Genomic DNA, 27,856 nt, shown 5'->3' with positions numbered 1-27,856 from the left:
GCTGCTGCCGGAGCCATGTACCGCAGCGGCGCCCGCTCCTCCGTCTCTTCGCACCGGCCTAAAGAGAGCGGCGGGGGCGGCCCGCGCACCGGCCGCAGCTCCGGCTCCTCCTCAGGCCCGGCTCGCCGCACCTCGCCGCTGCCCTCCAGCTCCTCCTCGTCTCGGAACCCGGCTCGCCGTCCCCGCTCGCCCTCAGGGCACCGCGGCCGCCGGGCCTCGCCGTCCCCGCCGCGGGGTCGCCGTGGCTCCCCGTCCCCGCCCCGCGGCCGCCGGGCCTCGCCGTCCCCGCCGCGGGGTCGTCGCGTTTCCCCCTCCCCGCCGCGGGCGCGTCGCGGCTCCCCGTCGCCGCCGCGGGGCCGACGACTCTTCCCGCCGGGCCCGGCCGGTTTCCGAGGCAGCAGCCGCGGGGAGTCCCGCGCGGACTTCGCCCGGGACGGCCGTGGAGACCATCCAGGCGACAGCGGCAGCCGGGTAATCCCACCCCTCGACCGGGACTCCCTCTATACCCTAGCCCCCTCGCCCGGGCTTCCCGCTTTCAGAAACGCCCGCAGCACAGGCGCCCCAAGGCCTCCAGGCCAGAGTCCCAGGATCGAAGGCCCTCCACCCCCCCCTCGGGCTCCCTCGGCGACGTCCCAACCTGGAGGTTCCCCGTCAGCCCTGGGAGCCGCTTTACACAATAACGGACTCGGGACCCAGACGGGCGCCTGGTTCGGGAGGCAGTGCATCATTTCAGGAATAGGCTGTTTGTCTCACTCTGGGTGAGATGCGGAAAAGTTTGCCAGGGCGAGGGGAATGTCCTCCAAACTGTGTGCCTGGTACTTGTTCAGTAGTCGATGTTTCCCTCAGAGTTGCGTGGTTTGGTATCCCCTTAAGACCTGAGCTGCCCCGTGGATCTTAGAAAAGAAGCTGAAATGTCTTTGTGGCCAGTTAGGGTTGCCTAAACCTCATCAGCGAAGACGCCTAGAGTGTAAACTGTTAGCAAATTGGCGCTACTCCGAAATGAACTGTGCATACCCACAGTCATTAATAAGTACCACCACTTATTGAGTTATGTGGCAGGATTATGCTTCGACCTTCATTTACACATTTCCTTTGAACACTCACAACCCTTTGAGGCGAGGAAGTTAAAATTTTGCCTTATTGAATAGCTGAGGTATCCAGAGAGGTTTGAGCAACTTTAAAAAATGTCATACAACTAAGAAGCGGTGTAGCTGTGATTCAGTCCATGCGTACCCGGTTCCCACCATCCATAATTTTAATGGTTATGTTTTCCTGCTAAAGGGATGGGACATGAGGTTAAGAAGTTCAGTTTAGGAGCACTTGGCTGGCTGGGTTTGTAGAGCATAGGGCTCTTGATCTCAGGGTCATGAGTTCAAGTCCCACATTGGGTGGAGAGACTACTTTAAAAATAAAATCTTTTTTAAAAAAGATAGAAGTTTAGACATAATATTGACCTCTCACTGTAACTGCCTCTGGCCTGGGACTGGTGTTTTGGAATTTGTTTTTATTTTCAGTTCATCAATTTTTTTTAAAAAAAACCCATGACAAAGTTTCTGTTTTCTCTGCTGGCTCTCTAAGAGTATTGACGTGCTCTAGGTACTCTGGTCTTAGGTGAATTGACTTGTCACTATGTTAAGATTTTCACAGCTGAGCAGCTATAGTCTGAGGAAGCAAGAAGTTCTACAGAGGAAGCAAAGAAAATTGAATACTAGTTCCCACAGCCTCCCTTTTCTTCAATGCTCCAAGCTTTTCTTCTCAAGTCAGTGACATCACCCATTGCTCAGCCAGAAATAGTGATGGTTTCCCTTCTCCCAAGTCTAAGCTGTCAGATTCACTCCATGTGTCAACATGTCAGCTCTGCCTCCAAGATACATCCCCCAAACTGTCCACCTGCCATTAGTCTAAGCTCTATTGCCTTTTGAGTGGATTATTGCCTTAGTTTCCTTTACATTCCATTCTTGTTACCACCTAGTTTATTCTGTACCTAGCAATCAAGATAATTTTTGTTAATCTTCATTTTATACAATTGAGAAGTATTTATTCAACATCTACCATATTAGGCACTGTTCTGGGCACTGGGGATACAACAGTGAACGGTCAAAAACCCCTGCCCTTGTAGAGCTTATATTCTACCAGGGGGAGTCAGGCAATATAAGAGAAGTAAAATATTTTGGCATATTAAATGGGATTAAGTACTAAGTAAAAACAAAAACAGAAAGGAATTCATCATTTTTAATAGGGTAGCCAAGGAAGGCTTGGGAAGGTGACTTCAATAAAGACTTCAATGAGATGAGAGTAGGAGCAATGCAAGCATCTGGAGGAAGAATGTAGTCAGATCATATCACTCTAATGCTTGAACTCCTTCTGTGGTTTATTACTACACTAAGAATAAAATCCAAATTTCCTGTCTTCTGTCACTTTGCTACAGTCACACTGGCTGTCTTTCTGTTACTCAGAACATGCTAAGCTCATTCCACAGCTTGTTCTTTTTGCCAGAAACATACTTCCATCTGTTTGCAAGGCTGACATCTCATCAGTCAAGGGTCAGGTTAAATGATATCACCTCAGAAAAAGCCGTCTTTAACCATCCTATCTGAAGTAGTTCCTTTTCTCTAATCTCTTTCATATTACAACTTTTTAATGACTTTATAGCACTTACTGCTATCAGAAGTACTTTAAATTTTTTTTTTTTCAACGTTTATTTATTTTTGGGACAGAGAGAGACAGAGCATGAACGGGGGAGGGGCAGAGAGAGAGGGAGACACAGAATCGGAAACAGGCTCCAGGCTCTGAGCCATCAGCCCAGAGCCCGACGCGGGGCTCGAACTCACGGACCGCGAGATCGTGACCTGGCTGAAGTCCGACGCTTAACCGACTGCGCCACCCAGGCGCCCCAGAAGTACTTTAAAAAACACACAAAACCTGTTATTTGCTTACTTCACCAGAAATGTATAGATTCTGAGAACAGACTCAATTTACTCTTTTAGTCCCATGCCCAGTACTAGTAAATGAAAGAATGAGAGGTCTCTGATTGGGAGGCTTGGAAGTGTGGTCTTTCATCTAAGAAAATGATAATTTTTAAAAACATGCTTTATTTTTTGAGTAGTATCTTACCATAGTCATTTCTCTCCTTTTTGGGTGACAATTTTATGACCTCCGAGGAGTACATTTTTGGGTGTAGGGATGTCTTGATCCTATAGAATATTACATTATCTTTTACTTTTGTAGAGACGCTCTCCTGGTCTGCGTTCTGACTCTTCTTTGGAACAGAGCTTAAGAATCACTGTTGGCAATGACCATTTCTGTGTTGGCATACCAGAACGGCGGCGGCTTAGTGATCGACTGGGGTCACCAGTGGATAATCTGGAGGACGTGGACAGGTAGGCTTCATTTGAGGTAGGGCACACTATAATAGTGCTTGAAGCTAGAAAAGTTGCTTTTTTCTGAATAATGTATTTGGAAGAGTGGTGCCAGCACTGAAGTTACACCCTGTGTCCAGTACAAAGTATAGCATTGGAAAAGGCTTTCTAAGTGGGAAGAGTGTATTGACGTAGACTCTGTTGCTGAAAGAATTACATAGAAGAAAAGACTTTAGAATGTCATCCTGGTCCGTCTAGAAAGGGGAAGGCTGAGGGGACATAAACAGGACATAAACATAAACAATTGAGATGGTAAGGATTCTAAAATACTGGAACTAGGATCCTTTCTACAAAAGAAAGTTCTGGACAAAATAGGAAATCTTTTTTAAATGGCGTTTTCAGCTTGGTCAGGCTGAAATATAGATTCAGAAAGGTTTTAGATAAATTCATATCTAACATGTATCTAAATTCAGTATATTAAGTGTATTAAGCATTAGTAGAAAAGTTAAAGCTCTTTAAAAATGTTTAATTTCAGTTTTTACAACTATTGAATGCTGAGGGCAGACAAATACACTCCACAGAGTATTAAATGTAGATCTTAGGTATTAGGAACATCACCACGTGGGAAGTTAACTAATCACATTAGGTGTTTTTCACCTCACAAAAGTAAATAAATAAGAATGGGAGTACAGGGAAAGTGCTTTCTGAGAGCTAGGAACCATGTCTGTTGTGGTCTCTGCCCAGCATATTGGGAGTTTTCACAAATGATTAGCAGTAGCAACAAGTCAATGTAATATTCTTTCAAACTGAGACTGTCCATGTAGTGGTACACTGAGCATAGGCAGACAGGTGGGGGACGGCTGGGCAGGAAGTCTGAAGACCAGTGTTACTCTTTGGTGATATTTACTTCAAAGCTCCAGTGGCAATTTGATGTGGCAGACCAAGGCAGGAGAGTTCTGTGTCATATGACAGAAATTTCATGAGGCGCCTGGGTGGCTCAGTAGGTTAAGCGTCCGACTTGGGCTCAGGTCGTGATTTTGTGATTCACAAGTTTGAGTCCCCCGTCTGGCTCTGTGCTGACAGCTCAGAGCCTGGAGCCTGCTTCAGATTCTGTCTCCTCTCTCTATGTCCCTCCCCCACTCATGCTCTATCTCTCTCTCAAAAAAAAACTAAAAACATTAAAAAATATATTAAAAGAAACTTCTGAACATAGGGCTTTAAGTTATGTGACTGTATCCCTTAATTGAGGCAAAAGCCCTTGCCCTTCTGGCTACTTCTATTTTGGGAAATGATTGAGTAGGTGGTGCCAGGTGTGACTCTCTTCCTTCCTTGTTAAGGTTTTGAGATAACTATAGCATTTCCTCTTGTCACCTCCCCTTTCTATAAGCTTCGTTATGCACGTGTGCTTCACATAGTGAATTGTCCTTTTTTAAGTTGTAAAAATTAAAAATTGCCTTTTAGGGAGTTTGGGATAGTAATTGTCTTCCCAGAATCATGTGTTTCAGAGAGACAAGTCTGTTTTAGAGAAAATGAGACTAAGGTTCTAAAAGGAGCTGTCGGGGGCGCCTCAGTTGGTAGAGCATGCAACTCTTGATCTTGGGGTCGTGAGTTCAAGCCCCACATTGGGCATAGAGATTACTTAAGGAAAAAAATAATAAAAGGAGGTAGCAACCCATTCTTTATATTGTTTTGTCCCCTGTATTTTTTCTCTATATGGTTTGTGTGGATAATTACTGTCCAGTAGTACCAGGCCATAGGACCACTGGCATTCTCATGATGTCTCCTGACAGTGTATCCAGTTCAGCTAATGAAACAGGCCATTTCCATCCTTTGTATGTAGGTGCTTTACATTTTTTTCCTGGCGATACGTGGTTAGCTAAGTCACTAGTGCATGCCACTTTCATTCCCAGGGACTCTTGTTCCTGGGGGTGTTAAGTTCGAATCCCAGGTTGTGGGTGTAGAGATTACTTAAAATTTTTAAAAATAAACTTTTCCTGGGACCCTGATAATCTTTCTCTTCCCTTATTTATTTATTTTTTTTGTAAAGTTTATTTATTTTGAGAGAGAGAGCACGTGCTCTAATTTAAGCTTCTAAAGACTTGTGTATGTGAGTTCAGTTTACCCTGTTAACAAAGTAGTCTGCACGTTCCATTCACAAAATTCTTATCTTAACTCTTGCTTGCCCTGACTTAGGTTGAAGGAGCAGAATTTTTTCTTTCTGATTTGCCTTAGGGAAAAGACGGAAGCAAAGAGCTTCTTCAGGCATTTTAGGGAATCAGAGCAGAAGAATGGGAAGTTTGGACTCTACAGGGTCTTTTTTCTTCTTCTTTTTCTTAATCATATACATTTTTTAACAGCTTTATTGAGCCATAATTCACATACCGTAAAATTCACCCATTTAAAGTGTATGGTTCAGGGGTGCCTGGATGGCTCAGTCTGTTAAGCACCCAACTGTTGATCTCAGCTCAGGTCTTGAGCTCAGGGTTGTGAGTTTAGGCCCTGCACTGGGCTCCATGCTGGGCATGGAACCTATTTAAAGAAAAAAAAATGTGTGCAGTTCAGTGACTTTTAGTCACTGAGTTCACAGAGTTGTGCATCCACTACTACGATTAATTTTAGAAAAGTTTTATTACCTGCACTCTTAGCTATTAGTTACCCGCCCCCCCCCACACACACACATACAATAGCTTATCGCTAATCTATTTTCTGTCTATAGATTTGCCTGTTCTGGACATTTCATATAAATAGAATCATACAATATATGGTCCTTTGTGACTAGCCTCTTTCACTTAGCATAATGTTTTCAAGATTCATTCATGTTGTAGCATATAATAGTACTTCATTTCTTTTTGTTACTAATAATATTTCATTGTATGTGTTTTGTTTATGCATTCCTCAGAGATGATTGGATGGATAAATTTGGGTTGTTTCCACTATTTGGCTGTTGTGAATAATGCTGCTGTGAACATTGGTGTACAAAGTTTTATGTGGGTATATGTTATATGTTTTTTTACTTGTTTAATGCAATTCATAAATACAAAAGTACAGAGAGGGAGCTCCCATCTACTTGCTAGATGAGATGCTGACCAATTCATGAGTAGCTTAAAAAAAAAAAAAAAGTAGAATAATACAGTGAGCCCCCATGTACCCATCCAGCAATCCAACAATCAATTACTTATTTATTTATTTTTAAAGTTTATTTATTCATTTTTGAGTGAGAGAGAAAGTGAGAATCCCAGGCAGGCTATGCACTGTCAGTAGAGAGCCTGATGAGGGGCTTGAACTCACAAACCATGAGATCATGACCTGAGCCAAAGTCGGATCCTTAACTGGCTGAGCCACCTAGGCACCCTGTCAGTTTTTTAAATAGATAGACCTTATACACTATTTAAAACCTTAGAAAAGAGTTGGACTTAACTAAAACTTTCAGAGAGAGTCTGTCCCTGGACTATTCTAAGCTACAGAGGATGGGACCCTTTTTAGGGCTCACTTTTACCGTAGCCAGTTCTTTCTCTTATCCTTTGGGAGACCTGGGGAAGGAAGACATGAGCTTCTAATAAGCATCTTGATTTCTGCCTGTATAGAAATCAATGATTTCTGTATTGCATGATATATATGCATGATATACATATGATAGTTTATTCTTTTAACTGTTAACATACCTTTTTTCATTGTGTTGTTTTTGCCTTCTTTTGCTGAAGGTTACAAGTCTGGATTGATACTGTCTGGGAGTCATCTCATTATTTCTAGCTTCTTGATATTTAGTGCTAGATTAGATCTTGAGCTAGTATGCCATTTGGTGGTGATATGTAATAGTTCTAGTGGGGAGCTGAACATGGAAGTATGGATGAATTTGCCACTCCCCACGGAGCCTGTGTTTTTTCCTCTACACTAATACAATCAGAGACTTTTTCATGGTAGATGGTGTTGTAGTAATAGAGTGGCTCATGGACATTTCCTCCCTGGAAATAGGCGTGTTCATGGCTGACAAACCCATAGAGTAAAATATATTACTCTAGTTATGTTTGATTTCAGAGATCATCCTTGGTTCATTCCCATTTTTCCTATTTTATACTATATCGAGACCTCAAAATTCCCCAGATTCTTGGGGAGGAGGTGGGTAACCGGAACCTGGATTCTCATGGGTGGCATTCTTTTAGAGGAAGTGATAAAGTTTATCTATGATAGTCTTTCGTAAAATTATTTATAGCTGTTACCCAGGTCTAAAACTTTGAACAAAGTTCTAGAAAAGGCAACTCTTTGATGTTCTGCTCAGTCCCAGAGAAAGCAACTAAAAAAAAAACAAAATCAAAGAAAAGTTATTTCTCAGAAACTCTACAAAACACAAAAGTACATACTAGAAACTAGAAAACACCAATGTGAGTGGAGTGTGAATGACACATACATTTTTAAAAAATGTTTATTTTTGAGAGCACACGTGCAAGCAGGAGTTGGCGGGGGGTGGATGGTGAGAGAAAGCAAGACAGAGAATCCCAAGCAGGCTCTGCACTGTCAGCACAGTGCCCAATGCAGGGCTTGAGCTCATGAACTGTGAGATCATGACCTGAGCCGAAATCAAGAGTTGGATGCTTAACCAACTGAGCTACCCAGGTGCCATGACATGTAAATGTTTCATTCAGATTACTTAAAAGTTAGAGTGCTGGAGGATCTTTATTTCTATCTATGATTGAATCAGAAATTTTCTTTTTTGGACAGTAGAAACTCTGTGACCATAGTACCCAAAAAGATTAGGACGATTTTGTGTGATAAAGAGCTCTGAGCTGAAAGGACAGGTGTCCCATCCTGTATTTTTATCTTTGTGCCACAAAGGTCCAAGACCATTTTATTTCTTTTTTTTTTTAAAGACCATTTTATTTCTATGAAAATAAAAATATATAGTGAGCCAAATCATTCCATACTCTTTCGTAGACCCAGGATCAGCAGAGTGCTTGTGGATATCCAAGCAAAGTAGAAAAGAGAGAACAAAACAGGCTGTAAAGGGATTTTATGGTTTTTAATACGTGACCTAGCAAAACAGAGCATTGGAGAATCTTCTAAAACTTGTGAGAAAATCGTGCCAATTAGGTAGCTCAGTAGTTTAAAAAAAAAATCTTCCCCACAGTGAAATACTTCTTTTCCAAATGGTATATTATACAGAACTTTACATTACAAACAGTAAAAGTTGGGGCCAGTATGATTTCAGTGAGGTGGAAGGCCCAGAGCCATGCAGGCTCTGCTTTCTTAGCATGTCTTTCCTTTAGGCATCTCCTAAGCACTCTTAAGAGTCTCTGTAGAACACAGCTTGAAAATTATTGACTTGGCCTGATATTTCTCACATTTCATTTATGGATTAATTTTTTTGAGAGGGGGTTGCAGAGGGAGAGGAAGAGAGAGAATCTTAAGCAGGCACCCCACCCAGCACCAGAGCCAGTGCAGGGCTTGATCTCACGAACCATGAGATCATGACCTGAGCCAAAATCAAGAGTTGGATGCTTAACTGACCTAGCCACCCAGCCAGGTGCTCCCATTTCTCACATTTAAAAGTGCATACAAATCATCTGAAGCTCTTATTAAAATAATGCAGTTTCTGAATCAGTAGGCCTGGATGGAGCTTGAGATCCACATTTCTAAAAAGTTCCTAGGTAATACTCATGCTGCTAATTGAGACCACACTTTTGATAGCAAAGAGCTAGAATTTAAACTAGCGTGGAATTGTGTAACCCACACTTTTTGTAGTCTGGTAGTGATGTTTTCACATCTCCCAGACCCTCTCGTGATATTCTGCATCCCCAAAGTCTAGTCAAAGAGATTAGCCTAAAAGTTCTGTCTAGATAGATAGTAATAGTTCCCTTTGGTCAGAGATTGAAGCTGCTTGTGCCCAGGGGAAAGGGAGAAGAAATGTTCCATAGATTTGTTCTTGGATTTCATGATTTTTGTCTTTTGTCCTAAGCATTCTGTAGCCCCCTTGCTGAATGTCAGCCTCTTAGAGGCTTGTTTGCTCTTGCTCTTTCCAAGTCCATTGTATTCACTGATGCTTGTCTCTTTCTTCAGGGATGACCTGACTGATGATTCAGTCTTCACTCGAAGTTCCCAGTGCTCTCGAGGTCTTGAACGATATATTTCTCGGGAGGAGGGACCTCTCAGTCCCTTCTTGGGACAACTTGATGAGGACTACCGGACAAGAGAAACTTTCTTGCATCGTTCTGATTATAGTCCCCATATCAGTTGTCATGATGAGCTGTTGCGGGGAACAGAGCGGAATAGAGATAAACTCAAAGGCTCCTACTCTGTACGACCTGAGGAAAGGAGCCGGGAGGCCAAACGGCCCCGTTATGATGACACAGAGAAGATACATGGCATGGGCGGTGATCACTCAGGTTTTTCATCAGGGACCCGCAACTATCGACAGCGTAGACGAAGCCCAAGCCCTAGGTTTCTAGATCCTGAGTTTCGAGAGCTGGACCTTGCCAGGCGAAAACGAGAAGAAGAGGAAGAACGAAGTAGGAGCTTGAGTCAGGAGCTAGTGGGAGTTGATGGTGGTGACACTAGCTGTTCTATTCCTGGACTATCAGGTGTCCTAACAACATCAGAGCCAGGGTATTCTTTACATCGCCCTGAGGAAGTATCCGCCATGCCCAAGAAGTCAATTCTGAAGAAACGGATTGAGGTGGACATGGAGCCTTCCATTCAGGTCTCTGCTGCATTTCTTCTAGAATCTCTTGCTAGTCCCTCTAATATCTTAAAACTCGGTTACTTTCCTGAGGGTTGTGTCCCTAATGGTATCTTTGTAATATAGTATCTTCCAAGATTTTCCAGAGTAAACTGTAGGCCTCATAATGCATCAGTGGAGGGCTTCTATTGTCATATATTAGGCTAAGTAAACATTTTGGAGAGGATTTATTGAAAGTTTTTTTCTCTAAATTGGATAGCCCTCAAGGAATCTTTGAATATGGGTTTCTTGGAAGTGAAGCTTGAAGGGCAAAGAGAGTAGATGATCTGAATTTTCCTCATTTCTCTTTAGAGAAAAGATTTATGAGTAGACACTAGGCACTAGACCAGAAACCAGGTGATTCTGATTCTGATCCCACTGCCACTACATGCTGTATGATTTTTAGACAAGTTACTGTGCCCTGATGTTTTTTCCTCATCTTTGAAAAGATGGTCAAGCATGAACGCTAGTTTTTAGCTATTCTCCTAGGAGCTAAAAGTTTCTGAAGAAGTACCTAAGGGCATGTAAGGAAGCAAGGGGAGGTTGATCAGTTAGGTTTCAGAGTTTCCTTATCTCACTTCAAAGTGGCTCCACTTTTATATGTTTTCCCCCCCTTTGAGGGACCCATAGAAAAAAAACAAGTAAGCTAGAGTATATCTCTAAAATCCTTTTGAATTTGTATTGCTTGGTAAGGAGTACAAGAAATGGGCAAAAGTAAAGATTCATGCCAATCTACTTTATTTCCTGTTTCCCCTTGCTACAGCAGAAGCATCTGGAGAGATGGAGACCCAAATCTTGAACCTGCCTAAGGATACTGTACCTCCCTTTCATTCATACTTAGCATCCCCCTATTTATTCAAGAAGAACCAACTATTTAAGTATTTGTCTCAGTTACTAGTTTTCTGAGATTCTACATAGAGGCTAAATCAGTTGTGTCTGTCTTTACAGCTTGAGAATTTTTCCAGCAATACCAGCCCCAGCCAGGATCACCCTGTCTACTCTGGTCACCCATCTCTTCCACTAAGTGGTGCTATTGCTGCTTTTGCCTCAGAAATTGAAAACAAGGGGACTATGGTAGAGACTACCTTGAAAGAACCTCAGGGCAACCTCTATCAATGGGGTCCCCTCCCTGGGATGCCCAAAGACAACAGTCCTCTCAGAGAGAAGTTTGGAAGTTTTCTGTGCCACAAGGAAAAATTGAATATGAAACCTGAGGGGCCTGAACGACACACAGACTTCTTGCTGCCCCATGAGAGAGCTAGCCAGGATGGCAGTGGTTTTTCCCGCATTTTGAGCATGTTGGCAGATTCTACCAGTACACAGGAAAAAAGGCGCCGTAGTTTCCCTGACATTGAGGATGAGGAGAAATTTCTCTATGGGGACGAAGAAGAGGATTTAAAGGCAGAATCTCCACCAAAGCCCCTTGGGAGCTCTGAGAATGAAGTCATGAGACAGAAGGCAAGCTCCCTGCCCTCTTCAGCTCCAGCTGTAAAACTAGAATCAATAGAAGACACCAATCCAGAATATGCCAAGATTCATGACTTGCTCAAGACCATAGGGCTGGATATTGGGGTAGCAGAGATTAGTAAACTGGCCGCACGCACTCAGGAACGACTTCATGGCAAGAAACCATCACGTTCCTCTGCTGACCGCCGTCCATCAGTTGACCGGCACTTTTCAGCAGAACGCTGTTCCTCAGTTGACCACCATTTCTCAGCTGATCGGCACTCCTCAGAGCCTCACAGACTGGAGAGCAGAGAGGCACACCATAGCAATACCCACTCCCCAGAGGTGTCCCATCCACATCCAGTCTCCCCTGTAGACCCTTACCTGCTCACAAAAAACAGCCCCCCATTCCTAAAGTCTGACCATTCAGTGGGTCATATTGCAGGACCAGAGGTGGTTGGCAGTGGGTTTCAGTCATCTGTGGCAGTCAGATGCATGTTACCATCAGCCCCATCTGCCCCAATTAGACTTCCACATCCTGCTTCTTTATCACAGTTTCATATGCCAAGGGCCTCTCAGTTTGCTGCAGCTCGGATACCTCCTAACTATCAGGGACCTGCCATTCCCCCTGCTTCCTTTGATGCCTATAGGCACTACATGGCATATGCAGCCTCCAGGTGGCCCATGTACCCTGCCTCTCAACCATCAAACCACTCTCTACCTGAACCACACAGGGTAATGCCAGTTACCAAACAGCCTACTCGTAGCCGTCCCAATCTCCGTGTGATCCCCACTGTGACTCCTGATGAGCCCAAGCAGGAGGAGTCAGTGCTAGGCTCAATTCCTACTGCTCAAGTGCCTGTCCAGGTGTCCATCCCATCACTCATAAGATATAATCCGGAGAAGATCTCTGATGAGAAGAACCGTGCTTCCCAGAAGCAGAAGGTGAATATTAGCTTTGGGCATCCTGTGCCTGAGTCTTCTATTTTAACATAAATTGGTATTTTAAGTATTTTAAGTTAAATTGGTATTTAAGTTAAAATTGGCCCTTTTAAGTTTTTGGAGGCTGCTGTCCTCTAAGTAATGTATATACTCCCTCTGTTTTTCTCACATTTTCTCATTAGGACTAAACTAAATTCTAGCCGTAGGTCCCACTGTGATTTCTTGACTTCTTTTTTAAGTTTATTTCTCTATCAGAATTATTGGCCTTAGAATACTATGGGTAGGAGTTGAGAGCCTTGAAGTTTTCAATATGACCTCGTCAGGGAGTGAGGAACCAAAATTGGATTGGGTGAAGGACGATCAGTAAATGTGTTTTCATCTTAGTGAATTTTGGATCCATTTCCTGTAGTGATTATGTGGGTTAAAAGCTAATACCTGGTTGTTGCTTGGTAATTAAAAAATCAGCTTTGCTTTTTCTGGTTTGTTTTAGAGTCCAAGAATACAACATATTTTTTGACACTTAAAAAAAACAGTAGTTTTTATACTACAAAATTCATTGGGTTCTCAGGTATAAGAAGGGAACTGGCTGGGGTAATGATGTAATAATTCTAGATATTTTAAAACAGCAGGTAAAAATTAGGGATGAGGAGTACAGAATAGCAGAATTTCAAATGGAAAAATTAATGCATATTCTTAATGTAAAGGTCCTTAGTAACTAATGACTCACTTTGTTTAGGAGCGTAAAAATGTAATATATTAAATTTGGTTTGCTAATAAAGTAATTAAAACCTAAAGAAAAAGAAGGAAAGGAAAAATTAGAGGGTCAATTTTTTTCCAGTTTAAAAGAAATTTAGCTGATTCTTTTTTTTTTTTTTTTTAATTTTTTTTTAATGTTTATTTTTGAGACAGAGAGAGACAGAGCATGAACGGGGGAGGGTCACAGAGAGAGGGAGACACAGAATCTGAAACATTTTTTCTTTTTTTTTTTTTTCAATTTTTTTTTAATGTTTATTTTTGAGACAGAGAGAGACAGAGCATAGCTGATTCTTGAGAAAACAAAAATGACCTCTTAATTTTTTATTGCATTTAGATACTCTGAGCTTCAGTCTTTTGTTCTGTTGAAGTCTTTTGGAAAAGAGGAGGGAAAGGTTCAATATAGACAAAACCTGAGACTGTACAGACACTGTTTGGAGATTGAGTGCTTTCCTTTTACTTCCCCTTCAAGAATCTAGCACTTAAGTCAGGGCTGATAATATACAGGTTTTCCACACTAGTCCATTATATACAAACTATATTTGTTTTTTCCATCAACTAGTAGTAATACAGTTGAAATGTGTGCTTTAGGCTATATATACCTGGATTTTAACTATCTATCTATCTATCTATCTATCTAATATACCTGGATTTTAAATCTTCTTACTGTATGACCTTGGATATGTTACTTTATCTTTCACAACCTCAGTTTTCTTACTGTAAAACAAGGATAATGTCACGAGGATTAAATAAATTGATGTATGTAATGCAACTAACACAATGTGTCACCTGTAACACTCATTAGTTCACTTCTTGATGGTTCCCTTTGAGCTCAGAACCACTGTCTAATAGTTGCTGTCAGTGCCTTTAGGTTAACATTAATAGTACAGTGCTTCCTGCATAAAAATAATGCTTTCTGGGCAATGTAGTTCTGAAAAGGATAATTCTACTCTGGAATTTGGATCAGAATGAAATACCAACTTTGCTATAAAGTCAGAACTTCTCTGTGTAGACATTTGGGTCCTTGGATTCAGGTATCATCTGGCATGAGGACTTACAGAAGAGAGTAGTAGAAAAAGGAGAATGATGGAGGCTGAAGGACACTATTATGTACTTTGCAGGTTATTGAAGAGAGGGAAAAGCTAAAGAGTGACCGGGAAGCTCGCCAAAAAAAGATGTACTACCTCAGGACTGAATTGGAGCGGCTTCATAAACAACAAGGTATCAGACATTCCTGTGCATAAGTGCCTTTTTGTAGTAACTTGAGTAGGAGACCCAAATGGAGAACTGTGGGGACTCTCAGATAAGTTCAGTGATCTGAAGCCTCACTTTTTAAAAAATTTGGCTTAATTAGACTCATAAAAAGTTGCAGTAATAGTGTAAAAATTCTCAGATATTCTCCATGATTATTAGCATTTTACCATATTTTCTATATCCTTTTTTTCCTCTCAATCTGTGTATGTGTGTGATTTTTCCTGAATTCTTTAAGTTTTATATATGATACTCCTTTAACTCCTAAATAACTTCATTGTGTATCTCCTAACAATAAAGCATTCATTTGTATAACCATAGTACACTTATCAAAATTAGGAAATTAACCATAGTGTACTACTAGTCTACTGATCTTTATATTTCACTAGCTGTCCTAATAATGCCCTAAAGCAAAAGAAAATGGAAAATTATACGTTGCATTCAGTTGTCATTTCTTTCACTCTTTTTTTTTTTTTTTCCTATAACATTTCCTGGATCTTTATAGTTCATGACATTGACATTGTAGAAAAGAAGTCACATATTTATAGAGTGTCCTTTAATTTTGGTTTGTCTGTTTCCTTATGATTAAATTTAGGTTATGCATTTTTGACAAGAGCATCACAGAAGTGATGCTGAGTTTGTATCATGTATTAATTTGTCCCATTACTGGTGATATTAACTCTGATCACTTGGTTAAGATGGTGTCTTCAGGAATTTCTTTGCTGCAAAGTTATTATTTTACCCTTTATAATTAGTAACTTATAGGAGAGATACTTCTAGACTGTGTAAATGTTTAGTCAGTCCTCAAATTTCCTCTCACTAGTTGAGCATTCATTGGTGATTCTTGCCTAAATCATTTGTTATGATGGTTGTTAAATAGTGATTTTCTAATCTCATTATTCCTTCTACCTTTATTAGTTGGCTTTCTACTAGGATGAAGAGCTTCCTACCCATCCCTCCTCTCCCATCTCTTGGTCATTTATATTGGTGTGAAGTCATGGATTCTTCATTTAACAAGTTATAATTATATACTGTCATTTATTTTCATGCCCAAATTGCCCCAGATTTGACCAGTGGGAGCCCTTAAAGGGTCTCCTGTGTCCTTTGATATGTCTCCATCATTTTTTAAGTACTTCCTTATTTTTTGCACAAAAAGATGTTCCATGATGCCTCTTGATTCCATCTCTTCATCTGTGCCTTTAGGAATTCACAGGCACACTGAGGAAAGAACATAATAAGTCTTCTAAATATTACAGCTTGATGACAGCTTGGAATAATAGTGAGAGAAGATACACTTTCTTCTGTTTGGATTTGGACTGTTTATGGATAAGAAATTTAGTTATTAATCCTGTGAAGATTATTTCATGAGGACCTTCTGTTTGGAATAGGAGATAACATTAGGTGAACCTGAGGCAAAACCTAACACTCAGTGTAGGTACTGGTAAAGGGTCCTTAAATCAGATAAAGTCAAATATGTAACTGAATTCTTTTCGCCCTCTGAATAATTCCTTGGTTCTCTGAAGAAGACCGTCACTGGATTCATAGTTAACAACATAAAGACAAATGCACATAAACTTATATATACCATTTTGGGGATTCATGGATCTCCTGAAGCCTGCTTGTAGATCCTTAGCTAATAACTCCTACATAAGAGATAATGTAATCACTCATCCTTTACCTCCATAGAAGCTTCACCTAAACTAGCCCATGTGGTAGGAGAGTCTTTCTTGCCTTTATAAAGGAAAGTTGTAAGGGAAAAGATTTTCTCACCATAGACTCTTGGGAGATTACTACTTGTGACAGAAAAATGACCTGTCTTACTTTCCTTGTGTTTCTTTCTTTTGACATTCGTCTGCTCAGGAGAAATGCTGCGCAAGAAACGAAGGGAGAAGGATGGCCACAAAGACCCACTCCTGGTGGAGGTGAGTCGGCTTCAGGATAACATCATGAAGGACATTGCAGAACTTCGACAAGAAGCGGAAGAGGCAGAAAAGAAGCAGTCTGAACTGGACAAAGTGGCTCAGATCTTGGGAATAAACATTTTGGATAAATCCCAAAAGTCTTCAAATGACAGTAAAGAGACTACAGAGAAGGCTGGGAAAGCAGAAAAATCTAAGAGCCCAGAAAAAGTGTCATCAACCTCAAGCTCCTCTTCAAATAGCAAGGTAACAATTCAACTTTTCCATTTCTTTAAAAAAATTTTTTAAAAATTTTAAGTAGGCTCCATGCCCAGTGTGGGGCTCAGTCTCATAACAATGAGATCAAGAGTTGCATGATCTACTGACTGAGCCAGCCAGGTGTCCCTTTCTGTTTCTGTTATATCTTTCATTTCCATGGGCTCCTAAAGAAGCCTTCTAACCATTTTCTTAGATTCCTTTTCCAACCTGTTCTCACTCTTGTTGAAGTTATTTTTGTAAAGCATAGGTCAGACAACGGGACTCTACTTCAGAATTTTAGCAGCTCTCATTGCCCACAGAATAGAATCCCAAATCCTCAGCATTCAGGGCCCCCCATGTTCTTGCTCTAGCCTTTATTGCTTAACCCACTCCAGCCTGGCTTCTAATCTTCTTGTAACTTATGTATACCATTTTGTGGGTTCATAGTTAGCAACAGGGTCACCACCATGCTGCATAGCCAGTGAATACATTTTAGTTCTCAAAGCAGTATTTAATACAGGGAAACACTCTCTCTAAAAATGCTTTCTTCCCTTGGCTTCTCTCACATTTCTTTTCTTCCTAGTATGCTGGCTGCTGCTGCTTAGTCTCCTTTGCTGCCTATTGTGTTTTGCCTGATATTTAAATATTTTAGTTCTTCAGGAATCAGTCATAGCCCAGTTCTCCAGAATTCTGCTTTTTCCCTAGGTCATTTCATCCAGGTCTATGCTGAAATACCATGCTGACAACTTCTAGTTTTATATTCTAACTCAAAGGAGTCTGGTGAGATCCAAACCTGAGGTCCAATGGTTTACTCACCATTTCTACTTCATTGTCTCATAGACACTTCAAAGTCAACATACCCTAAACTAAACTAAACAAACTAATGATGTGCTCGACCTCCCTCTTTTCTGCCTTCATTGTTAACCCATCTCAAGGGCCCCAGTGTCCAAGAGTTTTCATGCCAACAACCTGAAAAGCTTTCTTAGTGCTGCTTTTCCTTAACTGCTCCATACAAAATCAATGCCAGATTCTTTCAGTTCTCCCTGCAAAGTAAATCTCAGTTTCATCCATCTCACCATCTCATCCAAGTTCAAGCCACCTTCAATTTTTGCTTATATGGCTATACTCTTAATCCTTTCTCCAAGTATAAGCCAGTGATAGTAATATTCCCTTACCTACCTCTTCAGCCTCATTTCATGCTTCTTTTTCCCCTTGCTCATTATAATTTCATACTGGCTGGGGCACCTGTGTGGCTCATTTGGTTGAGTGTCTGACTCTTGGTTTTAGATCAGGTCATGATCCTAGGGTTGTGGGATAGAGCCCTGTATTAGGCCCTATGCTGACAGCACAGAGCCTGCTTGGGATTCTCTCTCTCTGCCCTTTCCCTGCTCACATGCACGCTCTCTCAAAGTAAATAAATTTTTGGGGCGCCTGGATGGCTCAGTTGGTTAAGCGGCTGTATCTTGGTTTCAGCTCAGGTCATGATCTCATGGTTTGTGAGTTTGAGCCATGCATCAGGCTCCATACTGACAGGGCAGAGCCTGCTTGGGATTCTCTGTCTCCCTCCCTCTCTCTCTCTCTGCCCCTTCCCTGTGTGCACACTCATGTTCTCTCTCAAAATAAATAAAATAAACTTTTAAAAATTATTTTTTAAAATGTTTAATCATTTTGAGAGCAAGAGAGAGTGAGCAAGGGAGGGGCAGAGAGAGGAGGAGACAGAGCGTGAGCAGGGGAGGGGCAGAAAGAAAGGGAGATACAGAATCTGAAGTAGGCTCCAGGCTCTAAGCTGTCAAGACAGAGCCTGACATAGGGCTTGAACCCATGAACCATGAAATCATGACCTGAGCCGAAATCGGACGTTTAACCAAGTGAGCCACCCAGGTGCCTCACCCCACCCCTTCTTTAATATATTAAATATGTAGTGAGCTCTCTCATAATGTATTATGGTTACCGTATAAGATTTATTTCATTCTATCTTATTTAAAACTTAATTAAGATCATGTCTGTTCTCACGCCTGTCTCTTCCACTAAGTAAGAACTTCCTGAGAATAAAAGAGTAAAACTCATTTATCTTTGTGTTTCCCATGGTATCCACTTTGTCTAGGGCATAGTAGGTGCTCAGTTAATGTTGGGGAGGTAGAGAAGAGGATATTCTGTATTCTCTATCGTCCAAGCTCTAATTTTTCTATGCCTTCCTGGGAGAGTCCTCTTTTCAACCAGGTAGGACTATGCTCTTTTTTATACCAGGGTCATTGAGTTCAGGGCCTTTGATGGGAGAAGAACTTAAAAGTTCTGACCCTTTATAGTTGACTTATACATCGTTTGGGGTCCATTTATGCACCAGCCCCATGATGGCCTGTCATCTTGATTTGAATTTGGCTTCATTTTCACTGAAGCTAATATGGATATGTTACAAGTCAGTATTCATTTCAATAGTAAGGAATGTTGTTCCTCTGGTTGGTATTTTTTCTGTTTTTGCCTCACTTTAAAATGCATAGCTGGCTTGAGGTTTTCTTTCTATTCATTTCATAAAAATAAACACACACACAAGTCCACAATTCATCTAGCTAGAGACAACTGTCATTAATACCTTGGTGTATATTATTCCAGCTATTCATTTTCTATTTATAATTCGTTAAACAAATATTTATTGATCTCCCAAGAAAGTGACAGGCACTATTTTAGATAGAGGGAAGTATAGCAATGAACTATATAGACAAGGTCCTAACTCTCATGAAATAGAAAAAGATAATACAAAAGCAAGTACAGGTTAGGTGATGATAAATGCCTTAAAAAAAAAAAAAAAAGAAAAGAAAACAGGATAAAGGAATATGAGTAGTTACAGAAAGTTGTTTGGATAAGATGATATTTGACATTGTGTCCTATTTGCATAGCCGTTTTGATTATTCAAATGTATTTAGTTACTTGCTTTTTCAGTATATCATGAACATCTTGCCATGTTAATAAATAGATTTCTATAATTTATTTTTAAAATATTTTCTTACAGTTTATTTAATTGTGGAGAGGGGGGCAGAGAGAAAGGAAGAGAGAGAATCCTAAGCAGACTCCGTGCTGTCAATGCAGAGCCCTGCACGGGGCTCGATCTCATGAACCATGAGATCATGACCCAAGCTGAAATCAAGAGTTGGACTCCTAAGTGACTGAGCCACCCAGGTGCCCTTATAATATTTTAAATGACCTTAATTTGAAATTCTTGTATGGATACCAAAATTTATTTAACCAGTCAAATCACCTCCTGTTTGACAAAATCATTTACTTTGGATAAATGTCAAGGAGTAGAATTGCTAGGTCAAAGGGTATGAAGAATTTTGAGATATGTAATATGTATTCCTAGATTATTTTTCAGAAAGCGCCAGTCAGTACTTGCCAGCAGTGTATACACGAACCCATCTCTTACCTGCTGGGTGTGATTTCTTTAGTGACTCTTTTTTTAAAAATTTTTTTAAATGTTCATTTATTTTTGAGAGAGAGAAAGAGAAACACAAGCAGGGGAGGTATAGAGAGAAGGGGACAGAAGATCTGAAGTGGGCTCTGCGCTGACAGCAGTGAGCCCAATGAGGGGCTTGAACCCACAAACCAGGAGATCATGACCTAAGTCAAAGTCAGATGCTTAACCAGCTGAGTCACCCAGGCACCCCTCTTTAGTGACTCTTGAATAAGACTCTAATAAGGCAAGATTCTCTTTGAAGTCCTAATTGTTTCTCTTTCTCCAGCCTGTCTTCCTCTCCCTATTAACCCATGTGCCTAGTTCTCTGACCTTGTCTCCTCATTCATACTTACCCTCCCTGTGTTCCAAATTATTTTTTTCTGTGCCTCACTCCTCAACATTAACCAAGATTCTCACTTCCTAAGTACCTTATTCCCAGCTTGCTGACACATGAATTCATATTAAAGTATTTATTACTGATAACTTAATCTGGGGAGTTGATATGTTTTAAAAGAGGATTCACATTAACTCAAAGGTGTTAAATTCTAAAGATGGTATTTTAGGCAGTTTGAAATATTTTACCCAGATTCTTTTAAGTCATTCCATGTAGATGACTGTCTGCTTTATCTGTGCACAGTGCCCACCCTGCTCTCCAGTTTTGTGTCCCTGGATGTGACTTTGACTTGTTTTCTGCATTTGCTTAACCTGTCAGTTACCTTTTCCATATTGTTTTTTCTTTTCTTCGTAGTTGTCATTATGATTTTTAAATTTAACATATTTAATTGCATAGAGAACACATTCAACATTTACCAAAGGGTATATAATAAAAAGACTCCTGTCCATCTTTGTTCTCTACTTCCTTCTCCAGAGGCAGCCAGTGTTTCCATAATATTATTTTTCTAAATATTTTGGGATACATAAGTAAATATATTGCCACTATGATGTATTCTCCCTGGTAAGGCAGCACTATGGAGTCTAGTTCTGTTTGAGCCTTGCAGACAGATTTCTCGGGTTTTCCCTGGTTTATATAGATTTAGGCCCTGGAAATACGGTCATATGGCCCTGTATCTATTATAGTGGTAAGCTGCTTGCTTTTTCTGAGAGAAGACAGGTCTAGACTACCTTGAATTCCTTCTGAGTACAGGTGTTTTCCCTCTAGGAATCCAAAATAAACAGTGAGAATTCCCATACTAAGAGCCCCAAGCCTGCTGAGAGCCTCCAGCCAGCTACTAAGCATTCTGATCAGCCCATTGCTGCCTATGAGTATTATGATGCTGGCAATCACTGGTGCAAAGACTGCAACACCATCTGTGGGACCATGTTTGACTTCTTCACTCATATGCACAATAAGAAGCACACACAGGTAGGTATCATGCCCACTGTTCTTTCCATTCTCGCCCTCCTTCCCCTCAAACGTCTATACCCCCATCTGCATTACAAAGCTGGAAAATGAAACATTCTCATATGGGCAGGAGCCCCAATCTGAAGAGCCAAGAGATACCAACAAAGGAGACACCATCCCCAGGGCTCAGTCCAGGGGACCTGCCTGTAACTAAACACCATGACAAGTGTAAGTGAGGCTTCTGCCTCTTTTGATTCCTTGAGTACCTGATTATTTGTTTCATTTTATCTATTGCTAGTACTTGCTCTAACATGTGTTTACCTTTTCCACAGGTGATTTCCGTTTAAACAGTTCGCAGAGAGGGTGGGGGTGGGTACCTGGGGGCTTCTGGTCCCCCCTGGTGTGGGGGAGAAAAAGGAAAGAAAAGGGGTCATTGAGTTTTAGTGCTGTTATGTGAGCACCTCTGCCTCTTGCAAATAGACACTGGATCCCTACAACAGACCTTGGGCTTCAAAGACCCAGAGTGAGGCCAAGCAAGATGCTGTAAAACGTACTGACAAGATAACTGTTCCTGCAAAAGGTATGTTCCCCCCTGGCTCCACTTGTAGTTTCCTTACATTTAGCCAAAGAAGAGGTGTCCCTGAACTAGGTACTAGGAAGCAGCATAGGATGAGACATAACTGTTTTGTTAACAATGGTGTAAGAATGCCTTCTATGTGCAAAACAGTGTACTAGAGTCTAAAGAAATAGAGATCTGTAAGACAAGAATGCTCTCTACTCATATGGCCAAAATTCTAACACATGTTACATATACATACCACATACTACTAGCTCAGTCGGTAGAGCATGCAGCTCTTGATCTCAGGGTTATGCGTTCAGTCCCCATGTTGGGCATGGAGCCTACTTTAAAAAATTTTTTTTTAATATATGTATACTTTTTTTCGTCACTGATTTATGCACTAAAATCTCATTTATTTAGAGTCCACGTAAATAAAGAACAGTAAAAGGTATGGTAATTTAACTGCCTTTTCAATTAAGAACTAGAAAATATTTTTGAATAGTTGTTATTGGGGATAAGTTGAGAAGTAGAAAGTTTCTTTTGTCTTTTTACTTCTCAATTTCTTACCTTTGTAAGTAGTCAACGCTGCTCCATCCTTTAGATCTATAGAAGGTAGATTCCTGAGTCATTAATACCAACATGAGAGATCCTCATACAAATGGTACTGAGCTAGCATCCTACAATGCTTAGTGGTAGTTGAAGTTTGAGGAGAGTCAACAACAGAAATGAGTCTGGCACAGAAAACTCCTGAATTAACCAGTTAGTGTTCCCAAGAGGTAGAAGGGCTAGAGGTCCTGAGTTGAAGCTTTAAATTGGGAAAACTGTGCCATTTGGATTCATCTAAATGCCACTTCTGACTGGAAAGTGGGTAAGGTCCTATATACCATTAACTTTTTTACTGCAAAGGGAAGTGGGATTTCCTTTACTGACGTCCTGGGTGGGAATGACTTATTTTCTTGACTTCTACTTCTTCCAGGGTCTGAGTTTCTGATTCCCATCACTGGATATTACTGCCAGCTCTGTGAGGAATTTTTGGGGGATCCAATTTCCGGAGAGCAACATGTGAAGGGTCACCAACACAATGAGAAATACAAGGTTGGTCTTTGTAGTAGTTGTGGAGTTTCCTACTTTCTCCAGTAATCCTTTTGACTTTGTCAAACCACTTCAGAGCCAGAAAAAGTTGTTAATACTTCAAATTCCGTGTAATCTCTAGGAAGTTCTTGTCAGTCTTAATAAGAGATGCTGACCTGGTAGAACCATCTATATCCTCGAAGAAGATGACTCTAGGGGTTTCTACCAATTGAATTCCAGTAGTAGCAGGGCCAAGATTTTCTTTCTTATTGTATTTTGACCAGTTGTTGAGCCTTTATGTTTTCTCTTCCCAGAAATATGTGGTTGAAAACCCATTGTATGAGGAGCGGCGGAATCTAGACCGCCAAGCTGGCTTGGCTGTGGTCCTAGAGACAGAACGGCGACGGCAGAACGAGCTAAAGCGCAAACTTAGTGAGAAACCAAAGGAGGAGAAGAAAGAAAAAAAGGCAAAGGTCTTGAAGGAAGTAAAAGAGGATGACAGAGTCTCTGAGGAATTAGAGGACCAACTCTCTGAGGGTGGGAACTCCCCTGAAAAGGCTGAAAATAAAAGGAAGGGTAGCATCAAACTGCAATTAAAGGAAGAGGTAAAGAAAGAATCACCAACATCTTTTGGGAAATTCAGCTGGAAGAAGCCAGAAAAAGAGGAGGAAAAAAGTTCAATGGTCCCAAGTATTCCTAAGGAAGAGGTTGTGGAAAACAGTAAGGACAAAGAGGATGGGAAAGCTGAGGCTGGGAAGGCAAAGCCCATCAAAATCAAGCTCTCTGGGAAAACAGTTGTTGCACATACGAGCCCTTGGATGCCCGTTGTGACAACTTCAACCCAGACTAAGATCCGACCCAACCTGCCTATCCCATCCACAGTACTCCGCAAGTCAGGTTCAGCCACAGTGAGCAAGCCAGCTCCTCTTAACACCTTTCTGTCCATCAAATCCTCTGGAACTACTGCTAAGCCTCTGCCAGTGGTTAAAGAGTCTTCAGCTGATCTTCTCTTGCCTCCTGATATCATCTCCAAAGCATTTGGTGGGGAAGAGGTGATTCTAAAAGGGTCTCCAGAGGAAAAAATGGTACTGGCTGAAAAGAATGAACCATCCCATATACCTGAACAAGTGCTACCACCTCCTCCACCACCCCCTCCGCCACCACCTCCGCCACCCCCAGTTATACCTCATCTAGCTTCTCCATCTCCTGCTCAGACAAATGCTGTCTTGGCTCCAGTCAAATCAAACCCAGCTGTATCTCACAGTCTCAGCCCTGGCTTCCTGGGTCCTAACATTTTGAATCCTGTGTTGCCAGTAGCCATCATGGCGTCGGCACAGCCAGCTGCCATTCCTTCCGATGAGACAGCTCCTGGGGTGAGTGAGAGTGACCGAGACCAGACCCTCTTCTCTGTGTTAGTGCGTCCTCCACCTCCCCTCTCAAGTGTGTTCAGTGAACAAGCCAAAAAATTGGAAAAGCGAAATTCATGCTTAGCCACAGCCAATGCTAAGGACCTATATGATATATTCTACAGTAGTGGTGGAAAGGGGGCCCCTGAGACTAAGCTGAGTGGCGGTCTATTGGCCAATGGGGAAAATAGCAATCTTTCTAGAGTCGAAAGTTCAGACACCTCTTCCACTTCCACTTTGAACAACAGTACATCCCAAGAGGGATTGCCTCCAGATAGAAGTTTGATCTCTGCTCCTGAAAAGCCCACTGCAAAAACTCTGGTGTCCCTAGGGAAATGGTCAGTTGTAGAACACACAGACTCAGAAAACAGAGGCAGTGGCTATGGATTCCTACAGCCTCTGACAAGGTTGTGCCAAAGCAGGCCTTACGAAACTATTACCCCAAAGACGGATACTTTGGCCATGTGGACTTCTAGCTCCTTCCAGAGCGATACTAATAGGGATATATCTCCAGGAGGAAAAATCGAGCTTGATCTCAGAGAACCAGGACCACCAGGTGTAGAGCCAGCCCCTCAGCTGTCAGATATGCACTGTCATATCATGGAATCTCAGAAGTTGGTAGAAACCCACCTTATAGACTCTGGTAACCAGGATGAGGAAATTCAAGAGCTCCACAAATCTAAGGATTGTGAGGAAAGTGAGGTAGAGGTAAACAATAAACTAAGAGAAAAGAGACCAAAGCTTTCTGAAGGGATGGTAGGAGAGGAAACAGGTATCAGTGCTGGGCCCAATAGCATAGAGGATTCTAATTTGAACCGTGGGGACAGATGTACATGGGAGGGAGAAATAGAACAGTCTGAGTTGCAGATGACTGACAAAAAGGCTGAACAGTCCAGGAAATTGATGACAGTAAGTGAAACTCAAAGTAAAGTAGTGAGTGACTTGAGTGCACAGGCTCTCTCTTCCACAAAGGCAAAAATAGACTCATTTCCACCAGAAGCAAGGTCTTTACTCCAGAACCCACAAGATATACCTGTGAAAGTTTCTGCTCCGGAATTGCTTCTCCAGTCCCCAGCCAGATCAGATATGTGTTTAACAGATAGTGCACAGGAACAAGGAGGTTCAACTGGTAATGAAGAGTGGCTAGAAAATTCAGCTCCAGAATCTTCTTCCAGGACAAGTTACAGAAGCCTCAAACTCCAGAGAGAAAGATCAAAAGACTTGCAGGGTAAAATGATTTATGAACTGACTGTTTGGGATGAAAATAATAAGTCAGAGACCTGGAAGAGCCCAGAGAAACCAGAAACAGAAACCCTGGAGCTACAAGATGTCCATCCAGAATTAACAGTGACAATAGAAAGCAAGGCCTTAGAAGACTTTGCAGTTACAGACTTAAAAGTAGAAGAGCTTGCTGCCCTGGGGAACCTGGGGGATATGGGTGTTGATTTCTGCAATACTCGGGTAGACCAAGCACATAGATCCCCAAATGCCCTGTCTCAGAAAGCGTGTGAAGAAAATTCTATGTCACCTATAGGATGTAATCCCTCCACTCTCCCTGACTTGGAACCAATCCCATCCTTTTCTGAGTTTCCATTAGATTCTCCCAAAACCCTGGTGCTTAACTTTGGAGCAGAAGGTGAACAAAACTCATCTAATCCCAGAAGTGGAAGGATCACCCCTAACATTTTGAAAACTGGACTTCCTATAGAAAATGTTAACCTTGGTTTGGGGAGCTTAGAGGGAACACACCAAGCACTTGACCTATTAGCAGGAGGAATGATGCCTGAAGAAGTGGAAGAAACTTCTCAATTAGAGAAACAAGATTCACTCAGATTGGAATCGGAAACAATTAATCCTGCAGGCCTTGGGCCATCTCCTTGCCTTCCAGACCTTGTTGAATTTGTCACACGGACATCTGGAGTTCAAAAAGAGAAGATATGTTCTCCTCTTTCTGAGCCAGGTGACCCTCCTAAGTGTAGTTCCCCGGAGACGGGACCACTACAGCTAGAAATACCGAAAGTATCCATCACACATCTAGCAATTCCTCAAGTAGATGAGGACACTGACCACCCTTTGAATTTGGCAAAATCTCTGGCTTCGGGGTCTCCTACAAGGGAGCAAATAGTTGGAGGCAATATGGTCCCTCAGGAAATAACTGCACAAGAAGCTTCAGTTGCTGCCACCCAGGACCACACAGAATCCAGTGTTCATGACTAAAAGTACACATCCAGAGCTACTTGTGGATGAATCAAATTGGCTTCTAGAAATCAGGTGCCCAGATGATCCAGGACTAGTTGGCTATCTCATCTGGAACCTACACCAAGAGATGCAGTAAGCATCTTACAGTAAATGTTCATGGAAGCCAAAAGTTTACCTCTTTCCTTTTTTTTCCTTTTTTCTTAAGATACCAGACAAATCAGTCATAACTTCTATACATATCTGTAAAAAAGTATTTTTCTGTTATTATTATTTTTATTTTTTGCCAATTTGCTTTCTCCTACTTTGTCATTAAAATCAAATGTCTGTCTGGCTCACCACATAGTGTGCTTTGATTGATTGTATTTTGGCTTTGACTTTGCCATTTCTGGAATGTGGGGGAGGAGGGAGACAGAGAGCTGACTTCGATTGCTATGTTGTATTCCTACCCAATTTCCTGGGCAGCTGATGGATCTCTGGGAGAGACACCAGAAAGCCTGCTGAAATGGAAAACTACTAATGAAGGAAGGATTGTTCATCTCTTAGGCTTCCATTTGGATGGGCCTGCCTTAACATTGTTTGAAATGCAGCGTGAGTAGCTCTTTTGTTTACTGTTTACTTCCTTGTGCCATGTCAACCCCACACTTCCTTTATCCTGTTGCCTTTGCTTGAAATGGTCCTGCTAACCCACAAACCTGTTTGGAAATAGCCTCAATAAATGAAGAAAATCTAGCAGGTTCACTTTTGGAAGACGACAAATCGGTAAGGCTTATTCATGGCTCAATGCCAGGAGCAGATATGCTTTTTGGGTCACTTTTATTTTTGAAACAGCCTTTGTGTTCATTGTATTGTGATCCAGTAATATTTTGTGTTAAATTGTGTAGCAGCCATTTCTGTTCTGAAGAGGTAGAAGAGCTGAAACTTGTTTTGGGATTGGACTCATTCTCTGTTCCACAATCCATATGTGTTCTTTCCTCTACCTCTCCCTTTCCCAAGTTATTTCCACCATAGTGTGATGTTTGGGGTTGTACATTTTGTTCAAAAGATTAAAGAATTTATAAGTTGGCTTGGACAAGTTTAATTTTATTTTTAATGTGTTAATTACTTGGAATAAATGCATTAACCTCATGTTTCTTTCTGGATTTTGTTTTGAAAACCACACACATTTGAACTCCACAGGAAAACTAGAACAATGAACTCCTGCCGTCCTGTTGTCTA

The 27,856-nt window shown here is 41.5% G+C and overlaps 1 protein-coding gene across 1 annotated transcript; it reads left to right on the top strand.

The window, feature by feature from the left end:
- Positions 1 to 27,766, top strand: ZNF318 (zinc finger protein 318). The gene is made up of 10 exons (XM_030315565.1): positions 1 to 471; positions 3,229 to 3,380; positions 9,411 to 10,050; positions 11,017 to 12,459; positions 14,331 to 14,430; positions 16,321 to 16,625; positions 21,224 to 21,427; positions 21,887 to 21,986; positions 22,942 to 23,060; positions 23,351 to 27,766. The coding sequence occupies exons 1-10, from the start codon at positions 16 to 18 to the stop codon at positions 26,657 to 26,659; spliced, it is 6,828 nt and encodes a 2,275-aa protein (XP_030171425.1). The 5' UTR covers positions 1 to 15; the 3' UTR covers positions 26,660 to 27,766.
- The last annotated feature ends 90 nt before the right edge of the window (positions 27,767 to 27,856 follow it).

This window comes from Lynx canadensis, chromosome B2 (assembly GCF_007474595.2).
Source record: "Lynx canadensis isolate LIC74 chromosome B2, mLynCan4.pri.v2, whole genome shotgun sequence".
In the NCBI taxonomy this organism is placed as follows: Eukaryota; Metazoa; Chordata; class Mammalia; order Carnivora; family Felidae; genus Lynx; species Lynx canadensis.
This window is presented reverse-complemented; position numbering and strand designations above follow the sequence as displayed.

Coding starts and splice junctions, on each gene's coding strand:
- ZNF318 (XM_030315565.1), top strand. CDS start 16: ATGTACCGCAGCGGCGCCCGCTCCTCCGTCTCTTCGCACCGGCCTAAA. Junction 14,431..16,320: donor GCGGCTTCATAAACAACAAG/GTATCAGACATT, acceptor TCGTCTGCTCAG/GAGAAATGCTGCGCAAGAAA. Junction 16,626..21,223: donor GCTCCTCTTCAAATAGCAAG/GTAACAATTCAA, acceptor TTTTCCCTCTAG/GAATCCAAAATAAACAGTGA.